We start from the raw sequence: 23,169 nt of genomic DNA, 5'->3' as shown, positions 1-23,169 counted from the left end.
TGTTTTACCGCTAATAGTTGGAGGTGGGCTTCATAAATTTGAACAAATGTGGTAAACAGATAAAATTATTAGTTTGCGCCAAAGGGTTTGAGGTCCTATATTTTGGAGGAAAAATGGAGAGTAGCAGCATGAACAATACTGTTGGGAAAGATGATGATCTCTTAGTTGACACTGCAGAAGCTGAGGCTCTCAAGAAGAGAATCTCTAGCCATCCTTTGTATGGACTTTTGGTCCAAACTCACATCGACTGTTTGAAGGTTCTCTCTCTCTCTCTCTCTCTCTCTTGTGTGCACTGTGTGATGTAAAATTATATCAGAAGCATTAAGAGGTTAATTCAAATTTGTTTGTGAAGTTATTTTTTTCTCAGCACAAGTAGCTCAACTTTTGCCTCATTAATTTCAACTATATTTATGGCAGTGTTACCAAACTTTATTTAATTTGATCGTGATCTTGATGAGGTATCAAAATCATGTTAATGTGCGTATCAGATTATGTTTTTCCTTCTACATTTTTATGGTGTTGTCAAGAGTGCAATGTTAAGTGGCTAAGATAGCACCAACCAACACTTTAGAACATTACACTTGGTCGGCAAAACACAAACGGGAAAACTCTACAACATGATCTTGAGCTTCATGATCCATTTTTTTGTTGTTTTTTTTTCCTTCCTTTTTTGTACTGATGAAAATTCCAAAACATGGTAGTGTGATGCTAGCAAGTTTCAAGAGTTTGAAGTTGAAGCACATATACAAGATTCATCAAATTGTGCAGATATGAATAGCAAATAAAAGAATATATATAATGTCCCCATATATTGATGAGGATTCAGAATCCTACACATATCATTAATTTTCAGAGGCTGCATTTTCTTTTCTAGTTCTGCTCCAAAGATCACAGTGGTCAGATTCTAATGCATAGGACTCGTGCATATGCATGAATGAAAGCAATACATGTCATTCTTCCTTAATTTTTTCTATATGAAATCAAAGATTTGAATACGATTTGCACTGTTTCTTCTTGCTTTTGACATATCAGGTTGGTACCATTGGTGATGTTGACCGAATCCCTAGGGTGAGGCCGAATTTATCCTGTCAATTTCCCAATCCAAGCTCCCTCAGTCAGCCAGAACTAGACAGTTTCATGGTAAAAAACTAGAGCCCTCTCTCTCTCCCTCTCCCTCTCCCTCTCCCTCTCTTACACACAGACACACACACACACACAGAGACATCGACACACAGACAGACACACAGATATGTATTTCCTTTAGAAGACAGACAGCAAAGAACTAGGGTAAATGTTCTAGAAAATAAACGCGCATTCCCTTGCTGTGTGTAGGTGAGTCACACTCTTTCTTATAATAAGTCATTAGTCAAATCCAACATGGAATGACTAGACTAGTTGCTTTAATCACATCACCAGGTTTAAAAGATCATTTTGAAAAGACGAGACTGAGTTTTTTTAATGAAAATAATAAGACAAGACTAGATTCTGTCTATGTTAGTCTGTTCTAGTTTACAGACAACGATATCTTGAAGTTGGGACTGTTCTAACACTGCGCATGGCAGCCAGATCGATCTCATGTAATCATTGAAGGGATATGTTTTTTTCTTTTTGTAGTCATTGATGTGAAGTTTCAAACCAAACCGTGAAAAAAACTATCTTAAATTAGTCTTCTTAGGTTGAGGTAATGAACTTAGGGGATGATTGGTACAGAGAAAATAATGCAATGATTGAAATGAAAATGAAAAATTATATTCTAATTTTATAGATATTCAATTGATAGGAACTAAAGAATAATTGAAATGAAGAATGAGAATGAAAAATCAAATTAAATATAGTTTAATTGTTACGTAGGGCTGATAACATTACTGCGAATATGAAATTTGTTTAAAGAAAAATATATTATTTAAAATTTATTGTAATATTTACTACAAGGTAACATTTTTTTTTAAAAAATATTTTTAATGATTGTTTGTTTTTATAATTCAAATTTTTTAAAAAAATTATTTTTAGATAAAAATAACATTAAATTAATATTATTTTATGTGTTATTTTAATGATTTTGATATGTTGATGTTAATAATTTTTTAAAAAAAATATATAGAAATAAATATTATTTTAATATATTTTTAATTAAAAATACTTTTGCAAAAACTTTTTTTCATTGTGTTACCAAATAAATACTAGTATTTTTAATGATTTTGATATCCTATTATAAAATAAAATATATAATTTATTTTTAAATAAAAATCACTTTAATTTTTATTTTATAAGTTGCCACTTTTAATTTTTATTCTAGTAGGTACCTCGGGACTTCCAATTGGGCATCATTTTAAAGAAGATTTGACAGCTCATGAGTTCAAATATATCAATATTCACTAATGGCCTTATAAGTACTCTTTATTCATAACCACACAACATTTTATAAACTTTTGACTCACTACTGTATTATTAAGTTTTAAATTAACTATTTTACTTAATAAAATAGTATGGACCCGATAACAAAGTTTTAACCATTATCTTAATAAATAAATAAATAAAAGCTCTTTTTTAAAAAGACTCTCCTCCCTTTATAGGGAAAAATGTTTAGAAGATTAAACTGAAGGACAAATTTGTGAATTTATAGGTTTTAATTGATTTTTTTTCATTATAATCAAAGAAATATTATTGGGATTCCAGATCCATTAATAAATGACAAACCAAATTAAAAATATGAAAAAAAAAATTATTTGGTTAGACGAAATTATAAAATATAAAAAAAATGATGAAATTCAAATTCCTAAATATTTAATTAAACAAATTTAATATTATATTAAAAAACTTCTCAATTAATTTTTTTTTAATAAGGCTCCATTATCGATTTATTATTTTATAATATGATGCTATTAAGTAAAAGCAACACATATTAACCTGTATAATATATATATATATATATATATATATAGTAAAAAAATGCATTGCATGCTATATATTTGATGAAGGAAACTAAGAAATGTGTGAATATAAATCCAAGAGAAGTAAGAAGAATGTATGAGTTCGAAACTTTCTTACTGATTTTGTTTCATTAATTTCTCTACTCCTCCAAATTATGTCAGCTGTTAGTAAAGAAAAATTCCAATTATTATCATTACATAGAATCATGTTGTGATGTCTTTTCAACGGATTACTTCTGTCTTAAATGATCCAAAATCAAACGCTAAAATTTAGCTGGTCATATTTAACATTACTCTCTTATAAATTAAAGTATACATACTGAAATCGCTATCTTAAATGATTAATGGCATCCAACTTGAATTTATATTTTATTATATCTATATGAAAAATTAAATAATTAAATTTTATATATATATATATATATAAAATAAAAAAACTTGCTTTGATTTGAATCAGTTCTAGGTTGATGAGAAGATCAAATATTCTGAAATGATCCTTATCCTTTTTCTGAAATTTTATTCATATAGAAAGGTGATAAATATGAAGACGACTCAAATGCATTCATAAAAATAGGAGTATGAATTTAGTATTTTCAATCCAAAATCCAGCCCGATTTGAATTTGAAATAACTCGAAATTCTTGGAAAGGTCAATCCGATTTTTGATAATTTATGGATCAACTATTATACTCTTACATATCTCAGAGAGCTAAGAATTTCCTTTAAATCATTGCTCCGATTTAATTAAAATGAAAAATGATATTATATATTATGGAATGTGTTATTTTATATATAAAAAATATTGTAATTTTTTTATATAAATTTATTCTGTATAATATATAATATATTTTATATTATCACATGTAACCTAGTCATATATTATATGACTAGGTCAACATACATATGATAACGTAAAATATGCTATGCTGGATAAATTTATATAAAAAAAATTATAATATTTCATGTAATATAATAAATTTCATAATATCATACAAATCAAGAAGACCTTTTCAATTGATCAGCTGAAGAGGCAGCATTTGTAATTTTTTTTTTTTGGTTAGTTCTTGCTTTTATACAATGGCACATAACGATATGGTATGATTTAAGAATTTATTTTTGTTTTCACCGAATAATTTAAGCATTTGGATTTACTAACTAATCATTTTATAGCGTAGTAGGGCTTCTATAACTTCGTCTTAGGATCAGTTCAAATTCTGGCTACTCCTTCTTAAGGATTTAATTATTACGCACTCAGCTAATTATATCTTTTGGATTAAGCGATCAATTTGATAAGATATGCATCTGAACCTGGTTTATGCATCTGAACCTGGTTTAGTGGTCTTGATCGTCATAATGTTGAGGCAAAATGCAGGAAGCATACTGCTTTGCACTGAGCAAGTTGAAGGAAGCAATGGAGGAACCTCAGCAAGAAACAGTAGCTTTCATCAACAGCATGCACTTACAGCTTAAAGAGCTCACAAGAACCCATTCCAAGAGCACCGCTGAACACTCCACCTCCACTACATCTTCCGGTGAGCTACTTCACACGTCCCATTATGGTCTCTGTTATGTTGCCAAGCTAGCTATGAAAAATAATGTTTTATTGGTATATAAAACTACTAAATAGTGTTTCATCTCTGGACATATTCTTCTGCAGGAGAAAGAATTGACTAGAGCAAAATGGACCACAGAAAGAACAGAGAGCAGGATTATTTCTTTTTGGGGAAATTAGAAATGACTAGCTAGGTCATGGTGCACCCATTGAGTTTTAAGTAAGTGCTTATTGTAAGCAGTTCTCTTTGTGACTTGCATGTTAGAACAACATCATATTAGTTATTATAAGTGTAAAACATGTCAAATATCCTAAACCAGTTGAAATTATGTGCCAGTAGGTGTTTCTGCATGTGCTATTTTAATTCTGTCTTTAATTCCTTCAAGTGTTTGGTCTCCGGCAAGAGATGCAGATGCTTGAGCAGCATCCTCTTGCCGGAATGGGAGTGAATGGTGGAATCTACATAAACAAACTCAGCTTTTTGTTTTGAATCTATTAATAAATCGCTGTTTTCAATTAATTAAAAAGATACAGTAACCCTAACAATGCTGCTAATGCTAGACCAATTCATTCAATTGGAGGGGAAGAACACAATCTTCGATAAGAATTACCCTCTGAAATCTTCTACTGACGAGAAGTTGTGCATTTTCATGAAATCCTTCAGCTCTTCAAATATCCATGCATCATAACCCCGGTGCAGACCTGTAGTCGAACATCAATGATGCACAGAGTGCAGAAATCCAAAACAGTTATACAGTAGAAGTGAAAGATGGCTTTTAAAAGAATACAAAAGAAAGGCAAATTATGGTTCTCTCTTTTATTCAGGAGGAAGAAAATAGCAGAGTAACCACAAGTCTTGCGAAACACAAACTGAAAAGTATAAATTCTGGAGGCAAGGAGTAATATTTTAGTAGTTTTTCCTACCTCGTACCTGCCTGCAGAGAGATTCTGTGTGGAAATCACAGTCTCTATAAACGATATAGTTTTAGCTAAATGACATCAGAAATTCAGAGAACCAATTCCCATAGCTCACAGTATGAATGCTTTAACCAAGGAACAAGTAATAAAATCGATCACCTTCTATGCGAATGAAGAAGAGTGCCCTGCTTCTTGAATTAACAACTTGAAATGAGGCCTTGAATAAGTAGAAGAAAAGGGCAAAAGCTATAAGGAGGTGGAGCGAGTTTTTAAACATTCTCCTCCAAGTGACAAGTCTAATCAATTTAATCGAAATCTGGTTATGAACAGGTGAATTATTCTCGTTTTTTGTTTTTTTCTAATAAGCAGCTATTCTTGTTTTGTTCTTACAGTCTTTTTCTTTTCCTCCAGCAAATAGTAGTAGTATGACAGTGAAATCCACCTAGTGTTGACCCCAAGCAATTTAAAAATAAATATCAGCATCAGAGTAGATTTACCAACTACGAGGATATCAGCAAAATTCAAAAGAATTATTTTTGCCTACCTGAACTGTATTTGCTCCGGGAAGAATAAACTGTATGGCTGAGCTCTACTTTGCACCTGCTCGGGTATTCTAATTGCTGCATAGAGCATTTTCTGGACCTCTCCAGAAAAAGATCAATAAAAATCGGTCATTCAAAACAAAAATAGTTTCAGTATATAAAAGTATTTTGATTTAATGAATAAATTAAAAAAATCCTAGTATCATCAGGATTGTCCTCTATCCATAAATGAGTCTAAAAACAGCAAAGAATGTTGGTCTCACATGACGGATTAAATAACTGTTTGGAAGTATGATTATAAAATATTTTTTTTATTTGAAAATATATTAAAATTTTATTTTTTAATTTTTTAAAAAAAATTATTTTTTATATCAATACATCAAAATGATCTAAAAACACTAAAAATATATATATTAATTAAAAACTAAAAAAATATTTTTTTAAAAAAATATTTTTAAAATATAAATACCAACATGTTAAAAAAAAAAAAAAAAATACTATCCAATGGTGTCGGTCAACCTCTGGCTCAAGCTAAACTTGGGCTAATTTTACGGGTAGATAGCTCTTCTCTCATGAGGAGCTTTGCTTTCACTAGCCCGAACCTGGTCTCAGAAGACCACACATCAGCCCATGCTTAGGTCATTTCAATAAAGGGCTGGTTTGATATTGTAATAGAAGTGAATTTTTTAAAATGTTTTTTATTTAAATATATATTAAAATTATTTTTTTATATAATTTTAAAATTTATTTTGATATTAGCATATCAAAATGATCTAAAAAAATAAAAAAAATAATAATTTGAAATAAACAAAAAAAATCTTTTTTTTTTTGCAAAAGTGCTTTCCATAGCAAAAACAAAAAGGAGCCTAAGAATGACAATGAACTAGATCAATGGTCACGCTACGTTGCGGGATAGATCAATTTTTTAAACATAAAAAAAAACTCATGACTTACTAGCATGTTTTCTAATAAAAAAAATAATTATCAACTCAAAGTATAATGCATATTGGATAACATCACTTTTTAATATTGATACGGTGACATATTGGATGATATTTTTTAAAAAATATTAAGACGAAGATATATTAGATCGACATGTCTTAATCTACCAAATTTGCAACATGAGTCAAGAAACCGTGATAATTCTATAAAAAACAAATCAAAATAAATTATGAATGTTAGTTTCTAATCAATCCAGTATTGAAAGATGTAATTAAAAAAAACTATTAAAGTATAAAAAGGACAAAAAAAACTACTTGAATCAACCTAGATTAACCTGTCAAACCAATGATCTAGATCATAAAACCGGGATAATCTCATAGAAAGTAATGGGAAAAAAATTACAAAGTCCAATCTCCACCTAATATAAAATTTAAGGATGAAATAAAAAAATCAATTAAAAAAACATAAAAAATAACCAAAGTCAACTTGGACTAACTTGGTTAAATTCGTGACTTTGATCATGAAATCAATATAACTTTTTAAAAAATTAAAATGAAAAAATTATGAAATTTCATTTCTAACATATTTGATGTTGAAGATCAAAATTGAAAGAGAAAAAAGCCTAAATCCCTCATATCGAGTAACTTCATAGAAAATAAATTGAAGAAAATAACAAAGTCTAATTCTTAAATAATATAATATTAAGGATGAAATCGAAAGAGAAATAAAAAAGATTGAGTTGTTGGACAATGAAATTATATGCCCGCGCGCATTCAATTAAAAAAATCATCCAAAAAAATAAATTAAATCAAAACATGCAATCTAAATTATGAGATTTGGATAATTGAATAGAAAATTAAAAAAATAATATAGAGCACAATTAAAAAAATCCAAATTAAAATAAAACAAAAAATAAATAAAGTTAGATATGAATCATGAGATTGAGATAATCTCATAAAAAGTAAATTATAAAAAATTATAAAACTCAATTTTAAATTAACTCAATGTTTAATAAAAAAAAATAAAAAAAAAACTTGAGTTAACATATTAAACCCACAACATGGGTTATGGGTTAAGATAAAGATAAATTCATAGAAAAAATAATTTTTTTTTTTCAAATCCTTACCTGTAACAAATCTAAAGTTAAAATCAAGAAAAAAAAAACTAAATTCATAAAACCATTATAACTTAATAAAAAAAATACAAGGCAAAATCAGGAAACAACCTAACATTAAATAATTAAATTTTAAAAAAATTATAAATAAAAAAAAATTGTCAAGTAGAGAAAAAAAAAAACTAGTGTTGATGTGACTACAATGATTTAGTCACACCAGTGTTTTGTTAATATTCACAAGTTCAATTTCTATTATATTTATAATATTGAGCCTGCATAGTTCTTTGATTAAAAAAGTAAATATTTATATTTTATTTATATTTCAAGTATTCATTACTCTATTATTATGTATAATGTCAAGTTTAGATTGAATTTTAGATCAGTTTTCATAATATTTATGTATTATTTATTATTCATCAAATAAAATAATTATTAAAAAACCCCATATATTTAAAGCAGTTCAATCAATATTTATAAAGTACACGTTAAATTGTCATCTTTAATCCTCTACTCTTCATATGCTCAGGAATATAGTGTTTCTTTCTTTCTTTCATGTTTTTTTTTTTTTTTAATCCAATATTTCACTATTTTATCTCCACATCTTCTGGAACTCAAATATAATTTCGAATGTCACTTTCCAGAGATAAAGCTAAATTTCATATTATCATTTTATATTTGATGAATGATATTATTAAAAAAAAAAACAAAACATCTCTCTCTTCATTATTAATTAAAATAATATTTTTTTAATCAAATCTTTTGTAAAAAAATTATATTTTAATATTAGATTTATTTTTTATTAGGTTATTTTACTTTCATGATATGAATCATAGCTTTGTGGGTTGAATTTTTTAAAATTATTTTTTTTTAATTTCATGTTTTAATATTTAATTAATTAAAAATTAATTTTTTTTGTATTGATTTGGTTGAATTTTTAATTAAAATTATTTTATAAATTAATATTGAATTAATTAAAAATTAAATATTTTTCTTATTTTTTTATTACACTACTCAGGCCTTGTGGGCTGAAAATTACTTGAGGAGAGTCGTGGGTGATGACGTCATTCTTCATGATGACAGGCAGTCTAGCAGCATCTTGTTTGTTGCCTAGTGGGTGTTATGTGAAGTCACGACGTTCATGCATCTGAACAGGATCTTCTATTAAGATATTTGGTGACTCCTCATGCAATCAATTATTCGGCCTCTGTGGGCCCATTCAGTCCAGAAAATGTTTCCATTACTTTTAGTCTATTTTCGGGACCCCATTAATGCGCGTATGGATAAGTTCGTCTCAAGAATTAATTTATACAAGTAATGTCTTTTGTGAACTGTTGGCTTAAATTTTAAAAGTTTTAAAATTTAAATAAGTATATATTATCTTATATTATTAATTAATTTTAATTTAAAAAGTATAGATAATAAAATTTAAATTTATAATCACTTGATGATTCTGATATTATATCAATTAAAAAATTTTAAATGTTTAAATAATATTTTAAATTATAATTTATATTAATATCTCATGTTTATCCAAAGAAAAATTAGACAAAGAAACATGCGATGTGACGTGAAGATTGTGCATCTTGCTCGGAATAGACAGTGAAACCAACTAAATTTAAATATTTTAAAATTATAAAAAATAATTATTTTTAAAGTATTTTTTTATTTTAAAATATATTAAAATATTTTTTTAAAAATATTTTTTGATATTAGAATATTAAAGCAAATATAAAACCGTAAAAAACTAATTTAAAATAAAAAAAGTTATAAAAAAATCAAATAATTTCAGAAGTGTTTTTAAAAACAAAGTTTTTAAACCCGGCTCAGTGGTCGACCCGGCTCAAGACCGAGGTCATAGGTTTTGCTCGGGTCTCAGGATTTTGATCGGGTCATCAGATCACTCGAGTCAACCCTAATGTTTTTATAAAACAAAATAATATCGTTTTAGTTAAAAAAATAAATAGTCAATGAATTGTAACGGATTTTGCTAGGTTAACTAAATTACCAAATTAACCCATCAAATCACCCGTATTTTTAACTTTTTTTTTTATTTTTTTTTAAACTTAATCCAATTTCATCTCCGGATTAATCAAGTTTCAGGTTAATATGCTGGCCGGGCCAAGTTTTTTTAAAAACACAAAAAGAAGCAGGCGAAAACAACGTATTAAAGAATTCTTCAAGGACAAATCACAAATCTTATCACGATTTAGATAGGCTTGCAAGCCAATAGTTTATCAAAGTGCACGTGAAAATTAATGGGATTAAAGAATGTTTGGGGCCCACAGCCATGATCTCAAGAGTAGTCACCAAGATCTGCTCACCCCAAAAAAACGTGACCATGTTTTGTAGAAAGACCTTGAAAAAAAAATAAAAAACCGAAATACTCTATAAGTATTCAAAATTATATACTTCTTTTTTCTTTTTTCCAAAATATAAAAAGAAAAAGAAAACAAGTCTTGGATTCTTCCAGTTGTTTTCTTACGAGAAAGAATTTCAAAAGATCCTGTCCTTTACACCAAAATGAAAACAAGTAAAAAAAAGATCTTGGATTTTATTTTTTTCTATTAAAAAAATATTCAAGTTATGAAAGTTCTTCTTGATATGTCAGCCGTGAAATCTCATTAACAGTTTGATTAAAAATGAAAAAAAGGATGAAATAAGTAAAAAAACACTTAAAAAGGGTGATATTTTTTTAAAAAAATTATCTCAACTAAAACAAATAAAAATATAAAAAACATAATCAAGCATCAGTAACTTTTTTTTAATAATATTTATATTTATTAAATAACATAAAAAAATGAAAATTCAAAAATATCCCTACAATCTTAAGAAAATCCAACTTTTAAGGGTTTTTAAGTCTATTTATTGTTATACAAAAAAAAAAAAAAAACAACCTGGGCATCGGCCTTAAAAAAATTAATTTGATTGCCAATGTGGTGATTTTATTATGTTAAGAAATGCACGAATAATAACTAATTTTTAGCATGAAATTTCAAAGAACAGTCACATATTACTTTATATTTAATTTTAATTATATAAATAAAAATAATAAAATTTAAATTCATGACTACTTGATTATTAAAATTTTAATACTATATTAAAAAATTATCTAAACACAACTTAAATTTTAAAATAAAATTTTAAGATATAATTTATATTATTATTATTTGAGTAACAATTATATCTTATATTATTATCTAAGTAACGATTTGATATCATGATTAACATTTTCAAGAAATAAAAATTATTACCGGTGTAGATGAACCAAAAATGAAAATATAAAGTATGTAAAGAACAAGAAAATGAATAATAATAATAAGTTTCATGTTGAAGAGCAGATTTATTGCTTAATGGAACAGAGCTACAAAAGATTCAGATTAAGAGAATGTACAAAAGAAAATCCCAAATCCAGATTCCAGAAGTCTGTACAAAAAGACTCAAAATTATGCTCCCAACCCACAAATTTAACTGGGCGTTCGGGTCAAATCACAAGTCCACTAAATCGGATCTTGGAACTTTACATACAAAAGGGTGAGACAACAGCTGAGCTGCTGTCCACCTCTTACCAGACTCTTTCTGCAGGCAACACTGAATGAAGTCCCGAAACTCCTCCGACGCTCCCTCCGGCGAGCTAGGCGGATCCCCAAAACAAATAGCACACATAAGAGCAGCCCAATCGGGTCTTTGACCCGGAGGAAGAAATGGAAAATGGCCCAAATAAAGCTCCAATAAAATAAGCCCCAGGCTCCAGATATCAGCAGCATAACCATTATAATTGCCACCGTAGGTATCAGGATCAAACCTCTCCGGACTCATGTAAGCACAAGTACCAACATACGAATTACAGGCATCTAACGTACGCTGCATGATTTTACTGACACCGAAATCAGCAATCTTCACTTCCATGTCCTTGTTAACCAGCAGATTTGAAGGCTTGATGTCTCTGTGGATGATTTTCTGGGCGTGCAAGTAGCTAAGACCATTCAGAACCTGACTTGCAACATGCGACAGTTTGGACTCGTTGAAAGTACCATGTTTTTGCAGAAGTGAATCGAGTGTGCCTAAATCCATGTACTCCATCGTAATCGCTATGTCCCCGGATGGTTTTTCATAAACCCCATGGCACTTAACGATGTTGGGGGAATCTGTACGGCGGAGAATCTCGATTTCTCTGTAAATTTGGCGGCGGACTAATGGGTCACTATCTCCATGAACAACTTTAAGTGCATAAATTTGTGAGTTTCTCTTGTGACGTACTTTATATACCGTGCCACCGTTGCCATGGCCTAGCACGTGTATTTTTTCAATATCATTGCAAGATATGGTAGAGGTGGTGTTGTTGTTGTTGTTGATGGTGGAGGCGGGGGGAAGAGGTAGAGGGAAGCGGGGGCGGCAGTCCGAGAGTTCGGGGAGACGGAGGTTAACCTGTCGGCGTTCACGGACAAGGGCCATTAGCTGAAGAGGAATATGATTTTTTTTTTTTTTCCGGGAAGGTTAGGAGGAGGTGAAGAGACGGAGGGCTTGTTATATAAGTGGAAAGAGTTGAAGCACGTGGAAGATTTTTTAGGAAGGATGGTGGAAGGATAGGGGGAGGAAGGAAGGACGTGGTGGGGTTTTAAAATTGAAAAGAGCTTTTGTTGGAGAGTGATGATCGCAATAATGGTGGCTATGTTTTTTTAAGTGGACTGTATGCATTTCTTATCTTCTCGTGACCAAGTAGCCAGTCTTTTGATTTTGTTTTCTTTTTCATGGTATTTCTTTCTTTTTTCTATTATTATTAAAACAATTGCCATCATTTTGAGATATATGATTTTTCAGGCCTATTTATTTTTATATTTTAAAAGTGTTTATATTTTTTTTTACTTTAAATTAATAATTTTATAGTGTTTTTAGATCATTTTAATATATTAATATCAAAAATTATTTTTAAAAAATAAAAAAATATTATTTTAATATATTTCTAAATAAAAAATATTTAAAAAATCATAATTATACTCTCAAAAAACTCTTATTTTATTCTATTACTATCTTACGAGACATCATATGATGTGATAAAATGTTTGGTATTTATTGTGTATGTTTATTTATAAATATTTAAATTTTTAAGTATTTTATATGTGATGCAACAGAATCATTAATATTATATATGCTGATTAAAAGTAAGATTTAACACCATGATTATAATGTAATTGTCACGTAGTGAACACCTTGAAGTATCGATTTGTGTAGATGCCAAATATTTCAAACTACTTGATAGATAACCAAAAAACATCAATCTGAGTATAAGTAGGAATAATTTAATAAGGGTATACCCGATAGAATGAATATCTTATATTTTTTAATTTAGATTTTAGATTTGTTTTTTATAAATCATTAATTCGAGTATCATAAATTTTAAGATCAATAAAAATATATATATAATCGTTAACTTCAAGGTCTCGAAGGATTAATTGAGGTGCGCGTAAACTAATCCGGATAGACCAGAAGCAGCCAAAGTGCTTACCTTCCCCTCATTTTTCTAAGAATTATCACAAGCTGCTCACCTCTTCAATGGATATTCCAAATCTCCAGAGAAGAGAATCTGCAAGACTAAGCAGAAGGCATCTCACCTTCCCTGCAAGTGATCAAGGGATGCCTGCATAAGGACTACACAAACAAGCATAATAATGCAAATGGACCCATGAATATAACATATGAACAGTGGTAGATACTTGTATTGGGACATAGAATTGGTTAAAGGTTGGGATTCTCTTAAATGTCGTGGTCCTCGTGGAGCCGGCACCAAGTTGGCCAAATTGGAAGTTATTGCCATTAATAATGGATTAGGTTCAACATGGTGGCAACTTAACCACCCAGGTGACTAGAAATTATTCGGATTGTAGTTGGAGTTTTTTTTTTTTTAATTATTTTTATTTTAAAATATATTAAAATAATTTTTTAAAAAATTTTATTTTTAACATCAATATATAAAGGGCTTGTGCAACCACATAATTTATGCAACCACAACTCTTTACAGGCACTATGCATTAAGAAGAGCATTCCTACCTTAACCAACACTATCCTTCAGTTACTCAAAATATCTTTTTAAGAGGTGATTAAAAGTCTATTAGAGAGTGGTTTAAATATATCAAAAAGAATTTTTTTATTTTTTAAAAATTTATTTTTAATATTAGTATATTAAAATAATAAAAAAATATAAAAAATAAAATCCTTCATGTTAATATACTATAAATGTATTCTACAATTGGGTTGCGAATGTAAAAAAGAAATCGAGAATTGAATTATATAAACATTGAAATATATAATAAAAAAAATTACATATATAATTAAAAAAAAAAAAAAAAAAACATCTGAGCTACTGCAGATGATGGGTCAAATAGGTGGTGTATTTTTCAAAGCCCGTGCACAAAGATCTGCTTGCTGACTGATTTGAGCATGGAAGAGTATCAGAAGCTGCTGCATTTTTCCGTTGAAGATGCTGACAGAGGCGGCTATCTATAGAGTATAGGCATATTGTGTAACTTGAATCCAGCCGTTTAAATGCATCTTTCATGACTCGGAGTTTCGACGATTTATATAAAATCAACGATGATAATGATGCACATCTGGCATCACTCATTTCTATAAGAAAATTTTTATATTATTGTATAGAAAAATTAAGAATTATTTTTGTTTGTTTTCAGCTTCTTTTCCATGGTGACTGTTCTTCCCTCTTTCTTCCAATTTCAAGTTAGAGTCCAGTGTTTTAAGTCATATCAGTTGTTTTTAAAAAGGTTTTTTTTAATATATTAAAATAATATATATTTTTAAATTTATTTTTAATATCAACATATTAAAATATTCTAAAAACATAAAAAAATAATTTAATTAAAATATAAAAACAAATAGTTTAGATTTTGTTTGTTTTTATAAAGTGAAGTGGTACTATAATTTATGTTTTGTTTTAATTATAAATTTTAAAAAATATTTAGTTAATTAATACGTAACTTATATAGCTTGTATAAACCTCACTTAAAATTCTCTTTTTGAAAACTTCGGTTTAAAGAAAAAATTATCTTTTCAAATGATAACTTTATATTAAAATTATAATAATATCAAACATACAATATTATATAATATTTGATGTTGAATTACGAAATGGATGTAAAAATGAGACCTCCATGGTCTCCATCAAGTCATCAACATCTATGGAATGGAAATACGTAACTGATTCCCTTTTGTCACCGCCATTAAAATGGTCTTCTTGCTTCTCAAAACAAGAGTGGACAAAAACTATGGGAGGAAAGGACAGACGAAGCTAGGTAATCAAGGCACCTAATCTGGTCCATTTATGCCTCCTTCATTTATGATGAACTTTTATTAATGATTTTACGCTTGTTTGTTTTCTAAAAAGTAGTTTTTGGAAAATCATTTTTCAAACTTTCTTGTGTTTGTTTATTAGTAGGAAAGTTGGTCAACGGAAAATAATTTCCGGTCAGCGGAAAACACTTTCTAGTCAACGAAAAACACTTTCCAGTCAATTTTAGTCAAAAAAAAAATTGACTTGGTTTTCAGGAAAGTGTTTTCCTTTTAGCTGTGTTTGTTTTCCGGAAAGTGGTTTCCGGGAAAGCACTTTTCAAACTTTTTTGTGTTTGTTTGCCAGTAGGAAAGTTGGTCAATGGAAAACACTTTCCAGTAAAAGGAAAATTTGGCTTGGTTTTCAGGAAAGTGTTTTCCTGAAAAATTTGAGGGGAAAACACTTTCCGGAAGTTGTGAAAAATTTAGAAATGTCATTGTTTGCTGATTATATCAAATTTGATCCTCAAACTTTTGATTGCTATATATATTTTATTATTCAATTTCATCTCTTAAAATTTTATTTTTATATTAACTTTGGTCCTTATTTTTATAATTGTTATTTGCTTTTTTCTTATGATTTTTTTATTGAAATTTTTTATTTATCAAATTTGATTCTCATTCTTTTTATTGTTACTTATTTTATTTGAAATAATTTATGAAATGTTGATTATTATTATTTTAATTTCTTCATTTTTATTTTTTTTTAATTTTTTAGATTTGATCCCTATTATTTTGATTATTATTTGTTTTATTTAAGATAATTTATGAAATTATATATTTTTTTTAATTTCATTCTCATTCAACTTTTTTAATTTGTAAGATTTGTTCCTCATTATTTTAATAAACTTGAGAAAAATAAAATATTAATAAGTTATTTTCCAGCTCATTTTCCATGACATAACCAAACACTAGAAAGTGTTTTCCAGTTTATTTTCCATAACACTACCAAACATCGGAAAATACTTTCCCGGAATTCACTTTCCAGGAATTCACTTTCCCCGGAATTCACTTTCCAAAAAAAAATTCACTTTCCTGCAAACAAACGGAGCCTACATGATCAAGTTTTATCAAGGAAAACACGCGAGCTATGAAAACAAATTAAATATTTTATATTAATTGAACGGTATTAATTAAAACAATCCTCTAAAAACTACACAAGTTATATATATATATATATATATATATATATATATATATATATATATATATATATTGAAATTATAGATGTAATAAGTTGTTTATAATAAGAAGATTTATCGAAATAAAATTTAATTTACCATACGAATAAGTCAAATAGTTTTACTCTTTTCTTTCCCTTATATCTATTTTCATTGTAATAAATAAATAAAAAAATACAATTGGTATCCCTAAGACTTTTATTAATCATTTTTGGTTCGAGGTTTCAAGAGTAACCCTGGAATAGCGTAGTTCTACGTCACATGAATTTAAAATATTTGAAATTATAGTAATAATTGTTTTTTAATGTTTTTTTAATATATATCTAAATAATATATTTTTTAAAAAATTATTTTTAATATTAGCATGTCAAAACTATTTAAAATGCTTCAAACTTTCAATGTAAAAAAACTCCTGTAAAACGTGAAATAAAAATTCTTAAAACGGCGCCAAATATTTGAAAATAAGCAAATTCCTAGAAGACTAGAAGGGAGCAAATGTATGCTAAAAACACATGTTAATTAATCATGTGACAAATATTCTTTCATCTTTCTCAAGTCTCGGGTCAATTTGTCTCTCCAACTTTCTTGTAATTTAGCACAACAAAGACCACATGGATTTTTTCAGTTTTCTTCAATTTAATTTCAATAATTTAATAAGAAGTATTACTTACGTTAAAGAAATAAAAAATATTTTTTTTCTTAAATTATTGGAATTCTTGTTGAAACCCACAATTTGTTGCCCATTTGGACGTACCATCTTGCCGTGGCTTTCCATGGAAAAAAACCGAAAATATACTTTAATAAAATTAACATAACTGTTGAATTTATTATTAAGTTAATTAGGTCAATATGCATCTATTATTTTTACATCCAAAACGACCTTATTTATTTTTTTAAAAAAAAATTCTTAGCTTAAATCAACTGAAATACATATTTTATTTATTGGATCTCGTAAATTTACATGATCAACTAGGTTTAATAATAACAATGAAAGCGAATTTCAGCAGGACTCATCATCAAGAAAGATCTGGTGATTATTCTAAATAAAGGGTGATCAAGTTTGTTAGTTTTAATAATTAATAAATATTTTTTATATTTATATTAATATTTAATGGAAATATAATGGGTATTTAAAAATGAAAAATTTTGACTTTTTTATCTCTAAAAAATATGTTTGTTAGCTTTAATTACTTTTATCTTCATCCTTTCCAGGTTTCTTTCCATGAGCTGTTCCTTCTGCCGACGTTCCTACGATGGAATTCTATCTTAAAATTCAACTCTCTACGGCGCTCCGCATTAAACATCTGACTAGGACAATGAGGGCCAAGCGGACTCCATTAATGGCCAGAGATAATTTGCAGAGATGCAGCAACTTTCACCTGTCAACTTGTTTCTGTAATACTTTTTTTTTTTTTTTTATCGAGGAAACTCTATTTTTTAGGAACCATACTTTGTGGATTAAGATAAAAAATAAAATTTTAATTTTCCTAAGTTTTTACAAGAAATGTACTGACTCGAACTCAAAACTTGTTATGTAGATTTCGACTCGAACTCAAAACTTGTTGTGTAGATTTCAAATCCCTCTTCATCACATTGAAACGTTTCTGTAATACCAATCTATGTGTAATACAAGCTACCATTTTAGCTGAATTGTACGAAGTTGAATGGTAGATATACACTCATGATTGCTTCCTCGACAGGGGAATTGAAGAAAATGGGGCATTTCTTTGTCTCTTACAGCAGCAGGTCCCTCTTGCCTTCTGGGTTGATTGGATCAACGGGAGACCAGTTTGTTTCTTCTTCCTTTTCCCTTAAAGGAGGCCCCAAATTTCAAAATTTACAAGCCAACGTGGGACCTTCTTGTATATGAAATTAACCGAGATTCAAAAGATGAAATTGCACCTCAATCATCAATGGATTTAGCCAGGATATTTATAACACAATCCAAATGCGCCTTACTTACTGGTATCTGAGCAATTTTTCCTGTTGCTTTTAAAAAACTTCCTTCTTGTATCATCAAGCTGTCACCCATTAATACAACACCAATATTATTTGATTTTAAATTAAGAAAAATATCTATAATAGCTTATATTATTTTCTAACACACTACTTTAAATAAAAAAATTTTAAATTTGAAATTTTATATAAATTTATATTATTTTATAATTGATTTTTCTCAAATAAATAAAGATGATTAGATTCAAATTCATGACTACTTGATCACCAAAACTCTGATATCATGTTAGAGAACTAATTTAACCCAATAATTTAAATTTTTAATTAAAATTTTAAAATATAATTTATATTATTCAGTTTCATGACCCCAGAAATCATAGGTTAACGTACACAGCAGTTGCAGAAACAAGAAATTAATGGTTCAGACTTGCATATTCATGATTCTGTGGCACAGAGAAGAAATAATGCAGACTTGAATAAATGTTCAAATGTCGATTATTCAACCATTCAAATGAAGAACAAATGGGAGAAAAATCATGCTAGAAATTAGTTAAGGGACCTGAAAAGAGGAGGGAGGATATTCACCATCCTAAAAAAAGGACTCTGTTCAAAGAGTTCCTAAGACTGCATCGACTCGATCTCTCACCAACAAAACGCCCGATCAACTGCGAAGGTCCAAAAAACAAGTATTTGACTACTAACAGTCCGTTTGGGAATGCAGTAGCCGTTTGGTTAAAAAAAAAACATTTTACTGTTCATGGGTCCCACTTAAAATCTGCGTTTCTAACGCGAGAAATGAGAAGCAGCTAATTCATGCTTTTTCTCTACTGTTCATGTAATTACACTGTTCAATGAACAGTGTAATTACATGAACATTATTTTTTTAATACAGTTGATATGAACAGTGCTGGGAGTTGCACTGTTCACTCAAGGAAGAGTGAACAGTGCAATTCTCTTGCACTGTTCACTGCCTGCGTTGTGTTTTTTTTTTTTTTTTTTTTTTTTTTTTTTTTTTTTTTTTTTTTTTTTTTTTAGTGTGTTAGTTTTTTAATATATTTTTTTAAAAATTAGTTTAGAGTTAATTTTATACCTGATAATATTTTATCTAATTTTATTACATGCTAAAAATATTATGAAAACTGTAGTTTTTTGTTGAATGAATCTCGTACGTAATGGAATTATAAATGGTTTTATGGAATAATAAAAATTATATTTATATAAAGTATGATTTATTTCATGATATAATAGCAATAGTTAAATTCACAATATTTAAATTAAAAATCATAAGTACTAATATATATTTTTTAAAATTATTTTATAACCTCAATTTTAAAAGTATTCTTAACCAAACACATTAAATTACTTTTTTTTCAACTTCAATTTCAACCACAGTTTTAACCAAACACCAATTTTCTCAAACCAAACTCAACTAAAAGCACTTTTTATAAAACAACTTTTTTTAAACCACAACCACAACAGCTACCACAATACCAAACACACTCTAAAGCAAAAACATTCCAAAATTTAATTAGAAAAAAAAATTGAATTTCCTGGCGAAGTTACCGAGAAACAGACACGTTATTAATAACTGGAACAATGTAATTATAGATCACTGTAAAAACTTCGAACTGGTTAATGGGGACAATTCGGTCTTTTCATAAGAATCCATTGGTCTATTGTCAGATTGATCAGAGTCAGTTCATTTAAAAAAAAAATTAGTATAGTAAAATGATTGAAAAAACTCTTAAAAACAAAAAAATAAATATTAAACTTGCATTTAATGGTGTATCCATCTTTTTTATTTTTCAAAAAATGATTTAAATACCCTTACATTTAGTATTTTTACTGCCATTTAAGGGCTTTTTCATCCTTTTTATATTGGTGTTTTTTTTGTTACAATCAAGTTGATTTAGAAAAAATTTAATCATTTACTAAAACCAAATATTAATAAAAAAATAATTAACACATGCATTACACACATCAACAAATAAGTTAATCCTATATTATTTGGACGATGATGAGTCTATAACATGATTTTTTTTAGTGATTCGTGCAACAATTATTGATGGTCAAACAGTTGTTTTTAAAACAATATTCAAATCATCTTGACTAACTTTTCATATTTGACAGTAATAATTTTTATTTTTTTTCTTTCTCAACCTTGATTTTCATGCTTAACTCTTTATATTTTCAAACCAACTTTTCAATTTATTTTTTCTTCATATTTGATTACTATTTTTTTATTAATTTTTTTTTTAATTTGAAATAATCTATATAATTGATTATTTTTTTAAATGCATTCTCTTTTGATTTTTTATTTGTTGGTTTTGGTCTTTATTTTTTTTTATTATTATTATTTTTATTTGAGATGTTTTTTAAATTAATTTTTTTACAATTTCATTCCCCTTCAATTTTCTTTCCTATCAAAATTGATTCTTATTATTTTAATTACTATTTTTTTTATTTAACAAATTCTTGAAATTAATGTCTTTTTTAATTTCATTTTGTAACATTAAATTAACTGGAAATTAAGTTTTTTCATTCAATTTAGATTTAAAATTTTAAGAATTACAAGTTAAAAAGATTAATTCATGTTTAAAATATTTATCATGTTTCCTTGTCTTTGTTTTCTCTTTTGTTTCTTTTTAGTTTTGTCTTTCCAATAAATTGAAGATTAAAAAAAAAAAAAGCATGAATTTGAATGGAAGAAGTCACGTCAGAGTGGGAGAGGATAATTATATATATATATATATAACGTCATGAATGATGCAAGCAATGACGGGGATGCAGTTTCGACTTTCGAGATCAATTACGGGTGATTTTGACAGTGGCAGGACTCCATCATCTCATGGTGATATAAGAAGACGTGTCAATGGAATAATGGGATTAGATGATTGGATTTCCCCCCTTGTTCTTTGTATAATAAAAATAAAGTTTGCTGAATCGCTATAAATCACATGTGTGTCTCTGTTTTTCTTTTCCTTTTTTACTATTTTGATGTGAATTATACAAATAAACATGTAATATGCTTTAACACGAGGGTATATGATTTTATTTTTTAACATTAAATTTATTATAATTAAGTTTTTTTTGTTAGGTTTAAGTCTAAAATTTCATGAATTAAATGATTAATAAATAATCAAGGTTATCTAAAATCGTTTTATTTATTGTTTTTTTGTTAAATTTAGTTTTTTTATAGATAAAATCTTGTTTTTATAAGACTAAATTAATTGATAAAATCTAATAACTAGATGGCCATATCATGATATTTATTTGGTTTGTTTTCTGAGTCATTGTTCTTACAGTGCATTGAATCTCTTTTGGTGTCATCATCTAGTCTTTTATAGTAGCAATATAACCATTTAAGCGAGCTCTTTCTAGCGACAAGGTAATGTTGAAGGCAGAGTAATTATGAGTCTCCGACATACTTTTTTTTTTTTTTTTTTTTTATCATCTAAGTATTATACTAGCAACTCATTTTCAATACCTAACTATTGGTATTTTTCATTTTATTTATATTCAATGTTTTTTTAATAATATGTTAAATTAATTGAGTTTAGTGAAATAAGTTAAATCAATGGCTCGGGTTTCAAAATTTTTTTTATTATTTAAAAACACTAACGTCGCTGAATATCTTTTTTTTCATTGTCATTTTTTATTTATTTATTTATTATATATTATTTGATTTATGTTATTTAAATTAATCAAGCTTATAAAAATACATATATTTGAGACAATGACCCGGGTTTTCTTTTATTTTAAGCACTTGCATTACCTTGAAAAAAGATTTTATTGAAAAAATTTAAGTCCATCCACAATCCAGTGCAAGCCACCCATACAGTGAAAACTAATGTTAAAAACTAATGAGAAAAGGATGGTGGAAGATTTTGTTAAAAAAAAAAAAAAAAAAAAAATATGGGGCAGCAGCCTGGGTTGGGCTGGATCCAGCCCAATTGAGGCTGCCATTTTTTGCGACCCTGTTTAGGCTGTCATCCAGCCCAACCCTTGCACCAACAACAGGTCTACCACCCACTAAAACACAAGCTAACTCTGTTATTTATTGATTCTAAATTTCTATTTATTTTTGTATTTTAAAGATATTTTTTTAAAAATCATTATTATTTTATTTTTTTTATTTTAAATTAATATTTTTTTTGGTGTTTTTAAATCATTTTAATACGGTGATGTCAAAAATAATTTTTTAAAAAATAAAAATATTATTTTAATATATTTCTGATTAAAAAATACTTTAAAAAATAACCATAAGAATACTTTCAAACACGCTTTAAAACATCTAAAAATAGTGAGGATGGTCAAGTTCGACTCTCATGAATAACAAATACACTTGCATTAAAAATTGATGCTGCTTACACTCTCTAGTTTCTGACTTCTTTTCTATTTTCATTAAACTCATTTAAACATCGGAATATCTTTCTATTTCGCCACGTAATTTAATAGCCAATTCATTACCAATTATGAAGGGAATATTTAAGAGGATGGTAGAAGATACTTTAAAAACTAATGTTAAAACCAATGAGAAGAGTGATGGTGGAAGATTATGTTTTTAAAAAATATGGGGCAGCAGCCTCGGTTGGGCTGGATCCAGCCCAATTGAGGCTGCAATTTTTGCAACCCCGTTTGGAATTTGGAATTCTAGCTTAAAATTCAACTCTCTACGGCGCTCCGCATTTAACATCTGA

The 23,169-nt window shown here is 27.9% G+C and overlaps 2 protein-coding genes across 2 annotated transcripts; one reads left to right on the top strand and one right to left on the bottom strand.

Annotated features, from left to right (window-relative positions):
• The first annotated feature begins 26 nt into the window (after positions 1–26).
• On the top strand, positions 27–4,825 carry LOC118044309 (homeobox protein knotted-1-like 12). The gene is made up of 4 exons (XM_035052559.2): positions 27–257; positions 1,033–1,140; positions 4,302–4,461; positions 4,587–4,825. Exons 1-4 carry the CDS (start codon positions 114–116, stop codon positions 4,601–4,603), a joined length of 429 nt encoding a protein of 142 aa, XP_034908450.1. The 5' UTR covers positions 27–113; the 3' UTR covers positions 4,604–4,825.
• A 6,475-nt stretch (positions 4,826–11,300) lies between these two features.
• Positions 11,301–12,635, bottom strand: LOC118044308 (mitogen-activated protein kinase kinase 9). Its single transcript, XM_035052557.2, has one exon. The coding sequence runs from the start codon at positions 12,447–12,449 to the stop codon at positions 11,484–11,486; it is 966 nt and encodes a 321-aa protein (XP_034908448.1). The 5' UTR covers positions 12,450–12,635; the 3' UTR covers positions 11,301–11,483.
• Positions 12,636–23,169: the final 10,534 nt, after the last annotated feature.

The sequence above is a fragment of the Populus alba genome, chromosome 12, assembly GCF_005239225.2.
Source record: "Populus alba chromosome 12, ASM523922v2, whole genome shotgun sequence".
NCBI classification, from domain to species: domain Eukaryota; kingdom Viridiplantae; phylum Streptophyta; class Magnoliopsida; order Malpighiales; family Salicaceae; genus Populus; species Populus alba.
This window is presented reverse-complemented; position numbering and strand designations above follow the sequence as displayed.